The sequence below is a fragment of the Nerophis lumbriciformis genome, linkage group LG39, assembly GCF_033978685.3.
Source record: "Nerophis lumbriciformis linkage group LG39, RoL_Nlum_v2.1, whole genome shotgun sequence".
Taxonomy (NCBI): Eukaryota; Metazoa; Chordata; class Actinopteri; order Syngnathiformes; family Syngnathidae; genus Nerophis; species Nerophis lumbriciformis.
This window is the reverse complement of record NC_084586.2, coordinates 4,613,205-4,627,006: the sequence shown is the minus strand read 5'-3', so window position 1 is coordinate 4,627,006 and position 13,802 is coordinate 4,613,205. Positions and strand designations below refer to the sequence as shown.

General features: G+C 40.2%; 1 protein-coding gene across 2 annotated transcripts in view; it reads left to right on the top strand.

Moving 5' to 3' along the window:
• rph3aa (rabphilin 3A homolog (mouse), a) overlaps positions 1–13,802 on the top strand; it is a 70,536-nt gene that overhangs the window by 45,724 nt on the left and 11,010 nt on the right. For both annotated transcript variants that reach the window (XM_061931690.1, XM_072912672.1), the window contains 6 exons: positions 7,365–7,463; positions 10,725–10,871; positions 10,943–11,022; positions 11,116–11,190; positions 11,294–11,403; positions 11,465–11,591. In XM_061931690.1, coding sequence (XP_061787674.1) covers positions 7,365–7,463; positions 10,725–10,871; positions 10,943–11,022; positions 11,116–11,190; positions 11,294–11,403; positions 11,465–11,591 — 638 coding nt within the window. The remainder of the gene's footprint in view (positions 1–7,364; positions 7,464–10,724; positions 10,872–10,942; positions 11,023–11,115; positions 11,191–11,293; positions 11,404–11,464; positions 11,592–13,802) is intronic.

Here is a 13,802-nt window from a genome sequence, read left to right as displayed (position 1 = left end):
ACATCAAGCAAGAATGGGAAAGAATTCCACCTGAGAAGCTTAAAAAAATGTGTCTCCTCAGTTCCCAAACGTTTACTGAGTGTTGTTAAAAGGAAAGGCCATGTAACACAGTGGTGAACATGCCCTTTCCCAACTACTTTGGCACGTGTTGCAGCCATGAAATTCTAAGTTAATTATTATTTGCAAAAAAAAAAAAAAAGTTTATGAGTTTGAACATCAAATATCTTGTCTTTGTTGTGCATTCAATTGAATATGGGTTGAAAAGGATTTGCAAATCATTGTATTCCGTTTATATTTACATCTAACACAATTTCCCAACTCATATGGAAACGGGGTTTGTAGTTAAAACTCGTAAAAATGATCTTTAAGCATATACTGTGATAGTATGGCTATATTGACACGGGACAATGATAGGATGGACTGCAATAATATTGCACTGAAAATAGTTCTTTTTGCTTGTTATGGGCAAAAAAATCTGCCAATGGAACAAGTCAAAACTGTATTGGTAAGATTTCTTGAAATAAGACATTATATTTAAGCTTTAAAAACTTAAAAGTAGGGATGTCCGATAATGGCTTTTTGCCGATATCCGATATTCCGATATTGACCAAACCCTTAATTACCGATATCAACCGATACCGATATCAACCGATACCAAAAAATACAGTCGTGGAATTAACACATTATTATGCCTAATTTGGACAACCAGGTATGGTGAAGATAAGGTCATTTAAAAAAAAAAAAATAAGATAAATAAATGAAAAACATTTTCTTGAATAAAAAAGAAAGTAAAACAATATAAAAACAGTTACCGGTACATAGAAACTAGTAATAAATGAAAATTAGTCAAAGTAACTGTTAAAGGTTAGTACTATTAGTGGACCAATCATGTGTGCTTACGGACTGTATCCCTTGCAGACTGTATTGATATATATTGATATATAATGTAGGAACCAGAATATTAATAACAGAAAGAAACAACCCTTTTGTGTGAATGAGTGTGAATGGGGGAGGGAGGTTATTTGGGTTGGTGCACTAATTGTAAGTGTATCATGTGTTTTTTATGTTGATTTAATAAAAAAAATAAAATAAAATAAAAAAAACAAAAAGAATCAGCACCTCCAAGTCCGAGTCCATGGTTCTCGCCCGGAAAAGGGTGGAGTGCCATCTCCGGGTTGGGGAGGAGATCTTGCCCCAAGTGGAGGAGTTCAAGTACCTCGGAGTCTTGTTCACGAGTGAGGGAAGAGTGGATCGTGAGATCGACAGGCGGATCGGTGCGGCGTCTTCAGTAATGCGGACGCTGTATCGATCCGTTGTGGTGAAGAAGGAGCTGAGCCGGAAGGCAAAGCTCTCAATTTACCGGTCGATCTACGTTCCCATCCTCACCTATGGTCATGAGCTTTGGGTTATGACCGAAAGGACAAGATCACGGGTACAAGCGGCCGAAATGAGTTTCCTCCGCCGGGTGGCGGGGCTCTCCCTTAGAGATAGGGTGAGAAGCTCTGTCATCCGGGGGGAGCTCAAAGTAAAGCCGCTGCTCCTCCACATCGAGAGGAGCCAGATGAGGTGGTTCGGGCATCTGGTCAGGATGCCACCCGAGCGCCTCCCTAGGGAGGTGTTTCGGACACGTCCGACCGGTAGGAGGCCACGAGGAAGACCCAGGACACGTTGGGAAGACTATGTCTCCCGGCTGGCCTGGGAACGCCTCGGGATCCCCCGGGAGGAGCTGGACGAAGTGGCTGGGGAGAGGGAAGTCTGGGCTTCCCTGCTTAGGCTGCTGCCCCCGCGACCCGACCTCGGATAAGCGGAAGAAGATGGATGGATGGATGGATGGATGGATAAAAAAAACAACAACAACAAAACCGATACAGATAATAAAAAAAACGATACCGATACTTTCCAATATTACATCCTAAAGCATTTATCGGCCGATAATATCGGCAGGCTGATATTATCGGACATCTCTACTTAAAAGTGATCTTGAAATAGGCAATTAAAACTTATTTCAGCTATACTTGCTCGTATGGTGAAGTTTGGTGTCTTAAAACAAACTTGTGATCCTTTTTCTTTCCTTCAGGAGATCTATTGCCATACTTGCCAACCCTCCCGATTTTCCCGGGAGACTCCGGAATTTCAGTGCCCCTCCCGAAAATCTCCCGGGGCAACCATTCTCCCGAATTTCTCCCGATTTCCACCCGGACAACAGTATTGGGGGCGTGCCCTAAAGGCACTGCCTTTAACGTCCTCTACAACCTGTCGTCACCTCCGCTTTTCCTCCATACGGCCCAGTCACATAATATATGCGGCATTTAAACATACATACATTGGGGCAAAAAAGTATTTAGTCAGCCACCAATTGTGCAAGTTTTCCCACTTAAAATGACGACAGAGGTCTGTAATTTTCATCATAGGTACACTTCAACTGTGAGAGACAGAATGTGGAAAAAAAATCCAGGAATTCACATTGTAGGATTTTTAAAGAATTTATTTGTAAATTATGGTGGAAAATAAGTATTTGGTCAATAACAAAAATTCAACTCAATACTTTGTAATATAACCTTTGTTGGCAATAACAGAGGTCAAACGATTACTATAGGTCTTTACCAGGTTTGCACACACAGTAGCTGGTATTTTGGCCCATTCCTCCATGCAGATCTTCTTGAGAGCAGTGATGTTTTGGGGGTGTCGCCGAGCAACACGGACTTTCAACTCCCTCCACAGATTTTCTATGAGGTTGAGGTCTGGAGACTGGCTAGGCCACTCCAGGACTTTCAAATGCTTCTTACGGAGCCACTCCTTCGTTGCCCGGGCGGTGTGTTTGGGATCATTGTCATGCTGGAAGACCCAGCCACGTTTCATCTTCAAAGCTCTCACTGATGGAAGGAGGTTTTGACTGAAAATCTCACGATACATGGCACCATTCATTCTTTCCTTAACACGGATCAGTCGGCCTGTCCCCTTAGCAGAAAAACAGCCCCAAAGCATGATGTTTCCACCCCCATGCTTCACAGTAGGTATGGTGTTCTTGGGATGCAACTCAGTATTCTTCTTCCTCCAAACACGACGAGTTGAGTTTATACCAAAAAGTTCTATTTTGGTTTCATCTGACCACATGACATTCTCCCAATCCTCTGCTGTATCATCCATGTGCTCTCTGGCAAATTTCAGACGGGCCTGGACATGCACTGGCTTAAGCAGGGGACACGTCTGGCACTGCAGGATTTGATTCCCTGTCGGCGTAGTGTGTTACTGATGGTAACCTTTGTTACTTTGGTCCCAGCTCTCTGCAGGTCATTCACCAGGTCCCCCCGTGTGGTTCTGGGATTTTTGCTCACCGTTCTCATGATCATTTTGACCCCACGGGATGAGATCTTGCGTGGAGTCCCAGATTGAGGGAGATTATCAGTGGTCTTGTATGTCTTCCACTTTCTGATAATTGCTCCCACAGTTGATTTTTTCACACCAAGCTGCTTGCCTATTGTAGATTCACTCTTCACAGTCTGGTGCAGGTCTACATTTATTTTCCTGGTGTCCTTCGACAGCTCTTTGGTCTTGGCCATAGTGGAGTTTGGAGTCTGACTGTTTGAGGCTGTGGACAGGTGTCTTTTATACAGATAACGAGTTCAAACAGGTGCCATTAATACAGGTAACGAGTGGAGGACAGAAGAGCTTCTTAAAGAAGAAGTTACAGGTCTGTGAGAGCCAGAGATCTTCCTTGTTTGAAGTGACCAAATACTTATTTTCCACCATAATTTACAAATAAATTCTTTAAAATTCCTACAATGCGAATTCCTGGATTTTTTTTCACATTCTGTCTCTCACAGTTGAAGTGTACCTATGATGAAAATTACAGACCTCTGTCATCATTTTAAGTGGGAGAACTTGCACAATCGGTGGCTGACTAAATACTTTTTTGCCCCACTGTAAGTGAATGCAAGGCATACTTGGTCAACAGCCATACAGGTCACAATGAGGGTGGCCGTATAAACAACTTTAACACTGTTACAAATATGCGCCACACTGTGAACCCACACCAAACTAGAATGGCAAACACATTTCGGCAGAACATCCGCACCGTAACACAACATAAACCCAACAGAACAAATACCCAGAACCCCTTGCAGCACTAACTCTTCCGGGACGCTACAATATACACCCCCCCGGCTACCAACTAAAACCCCGCCCACCTCAACCCCGCCCCCCGCCACCTCAACCCTGCCAATTTTAAAATGAATTCTAAAATGAAGTGGGAGCCAGTGAAGGGATGCTAAAATGTGTTCATGTTTTTTCGTGCCAGGTAAATGGCGAGCAGCAGCATTTTGGACCAACTGCAATCGAGCGATTGAGACCTGCTTCATTCCATCATAGAGGGAGTTGCAGTAGTCCAAACGTGATCGAAATAAAAGCATGGAATAACCGCTCAAAGTCGTTAAGAGATAAAACAAAAGTCTTCTATGATAGAAACTAGACTGTACAACGGAGTTAATCAGTTAGAGCAGAGTTTTTCAACCTTTTTTGAGCCAAGGCGTACTTTTTTCATTGAAAAAATCCAGAGGCACACCACCAGCAGATATCATTAAAAAACGAAACTCAGTTGATCGTATTGTCGCAATTGTCGGATACGACTTTAAAGCATAACCAAGCATGCATCACTATAGCTCTTGTCTCAAAGTAAATTAAATAAATGGGTTGTACTTGTATAGCGCTTTTCTACCTTCAAGGTACTCAAAGCGCTTTGACACTACTTCCACATTTACCCATTCACACACACATTCACACACTGATGGAGGGAGCTGCCATGCAAGGCGCTAACCAGCACCCATCAGGAGCAAGGGTGAAGTGTCTTGCTCAGGACACAACGGACATGACGAGGTTGGTAGTAGGTGGGGATTGAACCAGGGACCCTCGGGTCGCGCACGGCCATTCTTCCACCGCGCCATGCCGTAAAGTAGGTGTACTGTCACCACCTGTCACATCACGACGTGACTTATTTTGACTTTTTTGCTGTTTTCCCGTGCGTAGTGTTTTAGTTCTTGTCTTGCGCTCCTATTTTGGTGGCTTTTTCTGTTTTGTCTGTATTTTCCTGTTGCAGACGCCGTCTCTGCTCCGCACGCTGTAAGTCTTTGCGGTCGTCCAGCATTCTGTTTTTGTTTACTTTGTAGCCAATTCAGTTTTAGTTTCGTTCTGCATAGCCTTCCCTAAGCTTTAATGCCTTTTCTTAAGGGCACTCACCTTTTGTTTATTTTTGGTTTAAGTATTAGACACCTTTTTACCTGCAGTGTCACCTTTTGTTTATTTTTGGTTTAAGTATTAGACACCTTTTTACCTGCAGTGTCACCTTTTGTTTATTTTTGGTTCAAGTATTAGACACCTTTTTACCTGCCCACTGCCTCCCACTGTCGTCTGCATATTGTGATCACGACAAACCATCGTCGTCTCACACGACGTGTTCCCGACATCTACAAAGCAATTAGCTACCAGCTGCCACCTACTGATATGGAAGAGTATTACACGGTTACTCTGCCGAGCTCTAGACAGCACCGACACTCAACAACACATTATTTGCGGATTATAATTACTGGTTTGCAAAAAATATTTTTAACCCAAATAGTTGAAATTAGCTCATCTCCCACGGCACACCAGACTGTACAGGTAAAAGCCAGTAAATTAGAATATTTTGAAAAACTTGATTTATTTCAGTAATTGCATTCAAAAGGTGTAACTTGTACATTATATTTATTCATTGCACACAGACTGATGCATTCAAATGTTTATTTCATTTAATTTTGATGATTTGAAGTGGCAACAAATGAAAATCCAAAATTCCGTGTGTCACAAAATTAGAATATTACTTAAGGCTAATACAAAAAAGGGATTTTTAGAAATGTTGGCCAACTGAAAAGTATGAAAATGAAAAATATGAGCATGTACAATACTCAATACTTGGTTGGAGCTCCTTTTGCCTCAATTACTGCGTTAATGCGGCGTGGCATGGAGTCGATGAGTTTCTGGCACTGCTCAGGTGTTATGAGAGCCCAGGTTGCTCTGATAGTGGCCTTCAACTCTTCTGCGTTTTTGGGTCTGGCATTCTGCATCTTCCTTTTCACAATACCCCACAGATTTTCTATGGGGCTAAGGTCAGGGGAGTTGGCGGGCCAATTTAGAACAGAAATACCATGGTCCGTAAACCAGGCACGGGTAGATTTTGCGCTGTGTGCAGGCGCCAAGTCCTGTTGGAACTTGAAATCTCCATCTCCATAGAGCAGGTCAGCAGCAGGAAGCATGAAGTGCTCTAAAACTTGCTGGTAGACGGCTGCGTTGACCCTGGATCTCAGGAAACAGAGTGGACCGACACCAGCAGATGACATGGCACCCCAAACCATCACCCAACCATGCAAATTTTGCATTTCCTTTGGAAATCGAGGTCCCAGAGTCTGGAGGAAGACAGGAGAGGCACAGGATCCACGTTGCCTGAAGTCTAGTGTAAAGTTTCCACCATCAGTGATGGTTTGGGGTGCCATGTCATCTGCTGGTGTCGGTCCACTCTGTTTCCTGAGATCCAGGGTCAACGCAGCCGTCTACCAGCAAGTTTTAGAGCACTTCATGCTTCCTGCTGCTGACCTGCTCTATGGAGATGGAGATTTCAAGTTCCAACAGGACTTGGCGCCTGCACACAGCGCAAAATCTACCCGTGCCTGGTTTACGGACCATGGTATTTCTGTTCTAAATTGGCCCGCCAACTCCCCTGACCTTAGCCTCATAGAAAATCTGTGGGGTATTGTGAAAAGGAAGATGCAGAATGCCAGACCCAAAAACGCAGAAGAGTTGAAGGCCACTATCAGAGCAACCTGGGCTCTCATAACACCTGAGCAGTGCCAGAAACTCATCGACTCCATGCCACGCCGCATTAACGCAGTAATTGAGGCAAAAGGAGCTCCAACCAAGTATTGAGTATTGTACATGCTCATATTTTTCATTTTCATACTTTTCAGTTGGCCAACATTTCTAAAAATCCCTTTTTTGTATTAGCCTTAAGTAATATTCTAATTTTGTGACACACGGAATTTTGGATTTTCATTTGTTGCCACTTCAAATCATCAAAATTAAATGAAATAAACATTTGAATGCATCAGTCTGTGTGCAATGAATAAATATAATGTACAAGTTACACCTTTTGAATGCAATTACTGAAATAAATCAAGTTTTTCAAAATATTCTAATTTACTGGCTTTTACCTGTATCTCAGTGGTTGAAAAACACTGAGTTAGAGAACACAAGGAGGCAATGAATCGAGGCTTGTGGGACACCACATCTGAACTGGCAGCTTAGATTTGTTTTTTTTTGTTGCTTTTTTTGTGTGTCAGAACCAAGTGGAACTCACAGTGGCCAAACCAGCGCTGGCAATGAGTTTGTGTCCAGCGCGACGTCTGCAGCGAGCGCGGAGAGACCACCGACCTCCTCAGGTGAAGCCTCCTCTGACAAGTTGACAGCATTATAGGGTTGTATGGTATACCCGTATTAGTATAGTACCGCGATACTAATGAATCATATTCGGTACTATACCGCCTCTGAAAAGTACCGGCCCACCACACCCCCGCGCCTCCGTCGTCACATCGTGTCATTGCTGGTTTACGAGAAGAGGAGCATGTTCGGCAGCGCACAATCACAGAGTACTTACAAGCAGACACAGTGTGTAGACAGAAAAGGGAGAATGGACGCATTTTGGCTTAAAAAGTAAAGATAAAGGTGAAGTTATAATACTGAAACGCCCTCAGGAAGAGGTGCTTTAAGATATGGCTAGCTAGCTAACGGCTAAAGACCAGTGTTTTAGCTACTTCTAAATCACTAATCCTTGCCTCCATGGCGAAAAATAAAGTAAGTTTCTTACAAGTATCATTATCACTGCAGGACAAGGAATAGCTAAACATGCTTCACTACACACCGTAGCTCACCGGCGTCACAATGTAAACAAATGCCATTGGTGGATCTATACCCAACATCCACTCTAATGATACCAATTACAGGAGCGTATCTTGTCGATACTACTATGATTACGTCGATATTTTTCGACATCACAACATCTTCTTTCGTTGTTTTTTTTACATTTATATTATGTTTATAAACTCAGGAAATATGTCCCATGACACATGAGGACTTTGAATATGACCAATGTACGATCCTGTAACGACCTGGTATCGGATTGATACCCAAATTTGTGGTATCATCCAAAACTAATGTAAAGCATCCGAAGAATAAATTATTACATTTTAACAGAAGTGTAGATAAAAACATGTTAAAAGAGAAAGGAAGCAGATAGTAACAGTAAATGAACAAGTAGATTAATATTCCATTTTTACAGTTTGTCCCTCATAATGTTGACAAAATAATAGAATGATAAATGACTCAATATGTTACTGCATACGTCAGCAGACTAATTAGGAGCCTTTGTTTGCTTACTTACTACTAAAATACAAGTTAAGTTAAAGTACCAATGATTGTCACACACACACTAGGTGTGGTGAAATTTGTCCTCTGCATTTGACCCATCCCCTTGTTCACCCCCTGAGAGGTGAGGGGAGCAGTGAGCAGCAGCGGTGGCCGCGCCCGGGAATAATTTTAGGTGATTTAACTCCCAATTCCAACCCTCGATGCTGAGTGCCAAGCAGGGAGGTAATGGGTCCCATTTTTATAGTCTTCGGTATGACTCGGCCGGGGTTTGAACTCACAACCTACCGATCTCAGGGCGGACACTCTAACCACAAGGCCACTGAGCAGTCTAGTTTGTTCACTACTTTATTTAAAGGACTAAATAAAGCCAATAATGCAATTTTTTGTGGTCCCCATTATTTTGAAAAGTATCGGAACAATTTTGGTACCGGTACCAAAATATTGGTATCGGGACAACACTACAGCATTACAATCAAGCAGAGGTGGGACCAAGTCATTGTTTTGCAAGTCACAAGTAAGTCTCAAGTCTTTGCCCTCAAGTCCGAGTCAAGTCCCGAGTCAAGACAGGCAAGCCCCGAGTCAAGTCCAAAGTCAAGACTGGAAAGTCTCAAGTCAAGTCCTAAGTCCTGCATTTTGAGTTTCGAGTCCTTTCAAGTCCTTTTAACCACAGACTAATATATTAACACAGATTGTGTATGCTTTTCAAACGCTGTATTTATTTATTAAAACAAGTGCATTTTAAATTGCAGGAAAGAAAATTGTGCTGACATTGCACTTTATAATAGCACTATTAACCAGTCATTTTAAACATTAACTCATTCATTTACAGAACAAACACATTGAAAAATAAAGTGCAAATGTACTTATTTGTACAAAAGTGTTAACATTGAAAAAACATGACATATACGTGAACATAACAAAAAAGTTGTACTTTTTATATGTCAGGGCCCTATGCTGCATTGCATTTGCAAAAGACCAAATTAGCCAAGAGTCTGTCAGTCATTTGTGCACGATGGGGGCGTAGTATGATGCCACCATGGCTGAAAACTCGCTCCACTGGAGCACTGGAGGCAGGTACTGCCAAGACTCTCATGGCCACTCGGAACAGTGAAGGAAGAGTCTTCATGTTCAATGCCCAGAACAAAAGGGGGGAGAGAGTTGTTTTGGGTTGGTGCACTACTTGTAAGTGTATCTTGTGTTTTTTATGTTGATTTAATAAAAAAAAAAATAAAAAAAAAAAATTATTTCTTGTGCGGCCCGATACCAATCGATCCACGGACCAGTACCGGGCCGCGGCCCGGTGGTTGGGGACCACTGAGGTAAACAACCAACAGTATGTCAGAAAGCTAGCTAAAACGGTACACATATTCATAATATAGTATACATTTTAACTGACCTTTGACTATTTTTGTCTTTTTTTAGGTGGCTAAAATACGCGGTGCTGCTGACCGCCGTCTAACGTTACGTGTGATATATTGACTAACGTAACCCTGCTTAAAAAAAAATCACTGAACAAAAAGTATGAATAAGGTAGTGAACTGCAACAGATTCCCGTGTTTGCAATAACGTTATAACGTTAGCAGTGAGTTTACAGCCTCGCTGATTTAACTACACAGCAAATAAAAGTCACGTTACTTAGCCAATAAACGTTATCTTACATTCAAAACTTACCGTTCTTTGTGCAACTTCAAATGCCGGACGAAGTTGGAAGTTGTTGCCTCTCCATCAGTCATTTTCGAACCGCATGTGTTGCATACTGCAAACCGTTTTGTGTTGACCACCTCGTAATTTTTATACCCAAAACAAAATTATTTTAGGTATCATTTTTTGTTCACTGGCGTGTGGTTTGGACATGTCTTCTTCGTTGGTTGTCCTGCAATTTAATTGGATGAATGCTGTGTGATGAAAACAAAGTAGATCTAATTTGATTGGCTGTTGTACTGAGAGCACACCAGCTGACACACGCAACGCTGATAGACAAGTACACAATGAAAAATACGGAGCGCTCCCGAATAACTTTTTCATCTTTGGGTTTTGGGGAAAGTAGCAAGTCATGTCAAGTCATGTCAATTCAAAAGGCTCAAGTCCAAGTGAAGTCACAAGTCATTGATGTTAAAGTCTAAGTCGAGTTGCAAGTCTTTTTACATTTTGTCAAGTCGAGTCTAAAGTCATCAAATTCATGACTCGAGTCTGACTCGAGTCCAAGTCATGTGACTCGAGTCCACACCTCTGCAATCAAGACACTAAACATCTCTTCCCTCCGCGCTGCGCGGTAGACAACAGGAATGAGACCACGCCCCCTCGACCGGCGGCTGTCCAAAAGGCCTGTAGCGGAATTGAACCGGCGGCCAGTCCTGCTCTGCCGCGACCCCCCGCTCCCGCAGCACAGCAGGAGGACGACGACTACGACTCTGATGACGCCAGTGAGACAGATCATGTCGCTAATACCCTGTCCTCGTATTTCAAACATGTATTTATGCTTTTATTCTGAAAGCCACGCTGGGGTCGTTGGAGTTCAGCGTCGTCTACGAGCAGGAACGTCACGAGCTCCACTGTTTCATCATCAAGGCGAAGGTCTTTCATTTTTAAACACTTCAACAAACAGAAGTTGTTATTTTTGTCATCTTTTATTTACGTCGTCAAGTGTCTTCCTACTTCCTGTTTCAGGGCTTGAAGCCGATGGACTCCAACGGGCTGGCCGACCCGTACGTCAAGCTCCACCTGCTGCCCGGCGCCAGTAAGGTAGCCCCAGTGTTGCCATAGCAACCATGATTGTCGCTACAGCTAAACAACTTTGACCACATGTGCAGTTTTATAAAGAATACAGAGCAGTGTTTCCTTTTAGTCCAACAAGCTTCGCACCAAAACCCTGAAGAACACTTTGAATCCAGTGTGGAACGAGTCGCTGGTCTATCACGGCATCAGCGATGACGAAATGTCCAGAAAGACTTTACGGTATACCGTCCCCAGTTTCAGCCACACTAATCCGTTAGCCTGAACTAGCGTGTGTCTTCAGGCTCTCGGTGAGCGACGAGGACACGTTTGGACACAACGAGTTCATAGGAGAGACGCGGGTGGCGCTGAAGAAGCTCAAGTTCAACCAGGAGAAGAAGTTCAACGTTTGCTTGGAGAGGGTTATCCCGGTAAGAACTCACATATAGCACCAATTCAAATTAAATCTAACACTGGGGAGGCAGTGTCGACAACGCTGTGGATTCTTCCTGAATGTTTCAAACCGCACATCGCTTGTCCATTGCTTTCTTTGGACTCATATTAAGCTAGCAAACCTTGAAAAGTGTTTTAAAAAAGACTAAAAAACACTTAAAAGGCACACAAAGTAGAATGAAATCTTGCAATTATTTTTTGTTAATAATCAGATTGAGTTAACTGATTATTTTTGACTACCTTAAAAATTTTTTTTTAAAAGACTAAAAAACACTTAAAAGGCACACAAAGTCGGATGAAATGTTGCGATTCTTTTTTGTTATTAATCATATGAGTTAACTCATTATTTTTGACTACCCCAAAAAATATATTTTAAAAGACTAAAAAACACTTAAAAGGCACACAAAGTCGGATGAAATGTTGCGATTCTTTTTTGTTATCACATGAATTAACTCATTATTTTTTGACTACCCTAAAAAAAATATTATAAAAGACTAAAAAACACTTAAGGCACACCAAGAAGGATGAAATGTTGCGATTATTTTTTATTAATGATATGAGTTAACTCATTATTTTTGAATACCCTAAAAAAATATTTTAAAAGACTAAAAAACACTTAAAAGGCACACAAAGTAGGATGAAATGTTGCGATTCTTTTTTGTTATCACATGAATTAACTCATTATTTTTTGACTACCCTAAAAAAAATATAAAAGACTAAAAAACACTTAAGGCACACCAAGAAGGATGAAATGTTGCGATTATTTTTTATTAATGATATGAGTTAACTCATTATTTTTGAATACCCTAAAAAAATATTTTAAAAGACTAAAAATACTTAAAGGCACACAAAGTAGGATGATATGTTGTGATTATTTTTTGTTATTAATCACATGCGTTAACTCATTATTTTTGAATACCCCAAAAAAAAATATTTTAAAAGACTAAAAAACACTTAAAAGGCACACAAAGTAGGATGAAATGTTGCGATTATTTTTTGTTATTAATCACATGATTTATCCCATTATTTTTGACTACCCAAAAAAAATATTTTAAAAGACTAAAAAACACTTAAAAGGCACACAAAGTAAGATGAAATGTTGCGATTATTTTTTGTTATTAATCACATGCGTTAACTCATTATTTTTGAATACCCTAAAAAAATATTTTAAAAGACTAAAAACACTTAAGGCACACAAAGTAGGATGATATGTTGTGATTATTTTTTGTTATTAATCACATGTGTTAACTCATTATTTTTGAATACCCCAAAAAAAAATATTTTAAAAGACTAAAAAACACTTTAAAGGCACACAAAATAGGATGAAATGTTGCGATTATTTTTTGTTATTAATCACATGATTTATCCCATTATTTTTGACTACCCAAAAAAAATATTTTAAAAGACTAAAAAACACTTTAAAGGCACACAAAGTAAGATGAAATGTTGCGATTATTTTTTGTTATTAATCACATGCGTTAACTCATTATTTTTGAATACCCTAAAAAAATATATTAAAAGACTAAAAAACACTTAAAAGGCACACAAAGTAGGATGAAATGTTGCGATTCTTTTTTGTTATCACATGAATTAACTCATTATTTTTTGACTACCCTAAAAAATATATTTTAAAAGACTAAAAAACACTTAAAAGGCACACCAAGAAGGATGAAATGTTGCGATTATTTTTTATTAATGATATGAGTTAACTCATTATTTTTGAATACCCTAAAAAAATATTTTAAAAGACTAAAAAACACTTTAAAGGCACACAAAATAGGATGAAATGTTGCGATTATTTTTTGTTAATAATCAGATTGAGTTAACTCATTATTTTTGACTACCTTAAAAAATTTTTTTTAAAAGACTAAAAAACACTTAAAAAGGCACACAAAGTCGGATGAAATGTTGCGATTCTTTTTTGTTATTAATCATATGAGTTAACTCATTATTTTTGACTACCCCAAAAAATATATTTTAAAAGACTAAAAAACACTTAAAAAGGCACACAAAGTAGGATGAAATGTTGTGATTATTTTTTGTTATTAATCACATGCGTTAACTCATTATTTTTGAATACCCCAAAAAAAAAATATTTTAAAAGACTAAAAAACACTTAAAAGGCACACAAAGTCGGATGAAATGTTGCGATTAGTTTTTGTTATTAATCACATGGGTTAATTCATTAT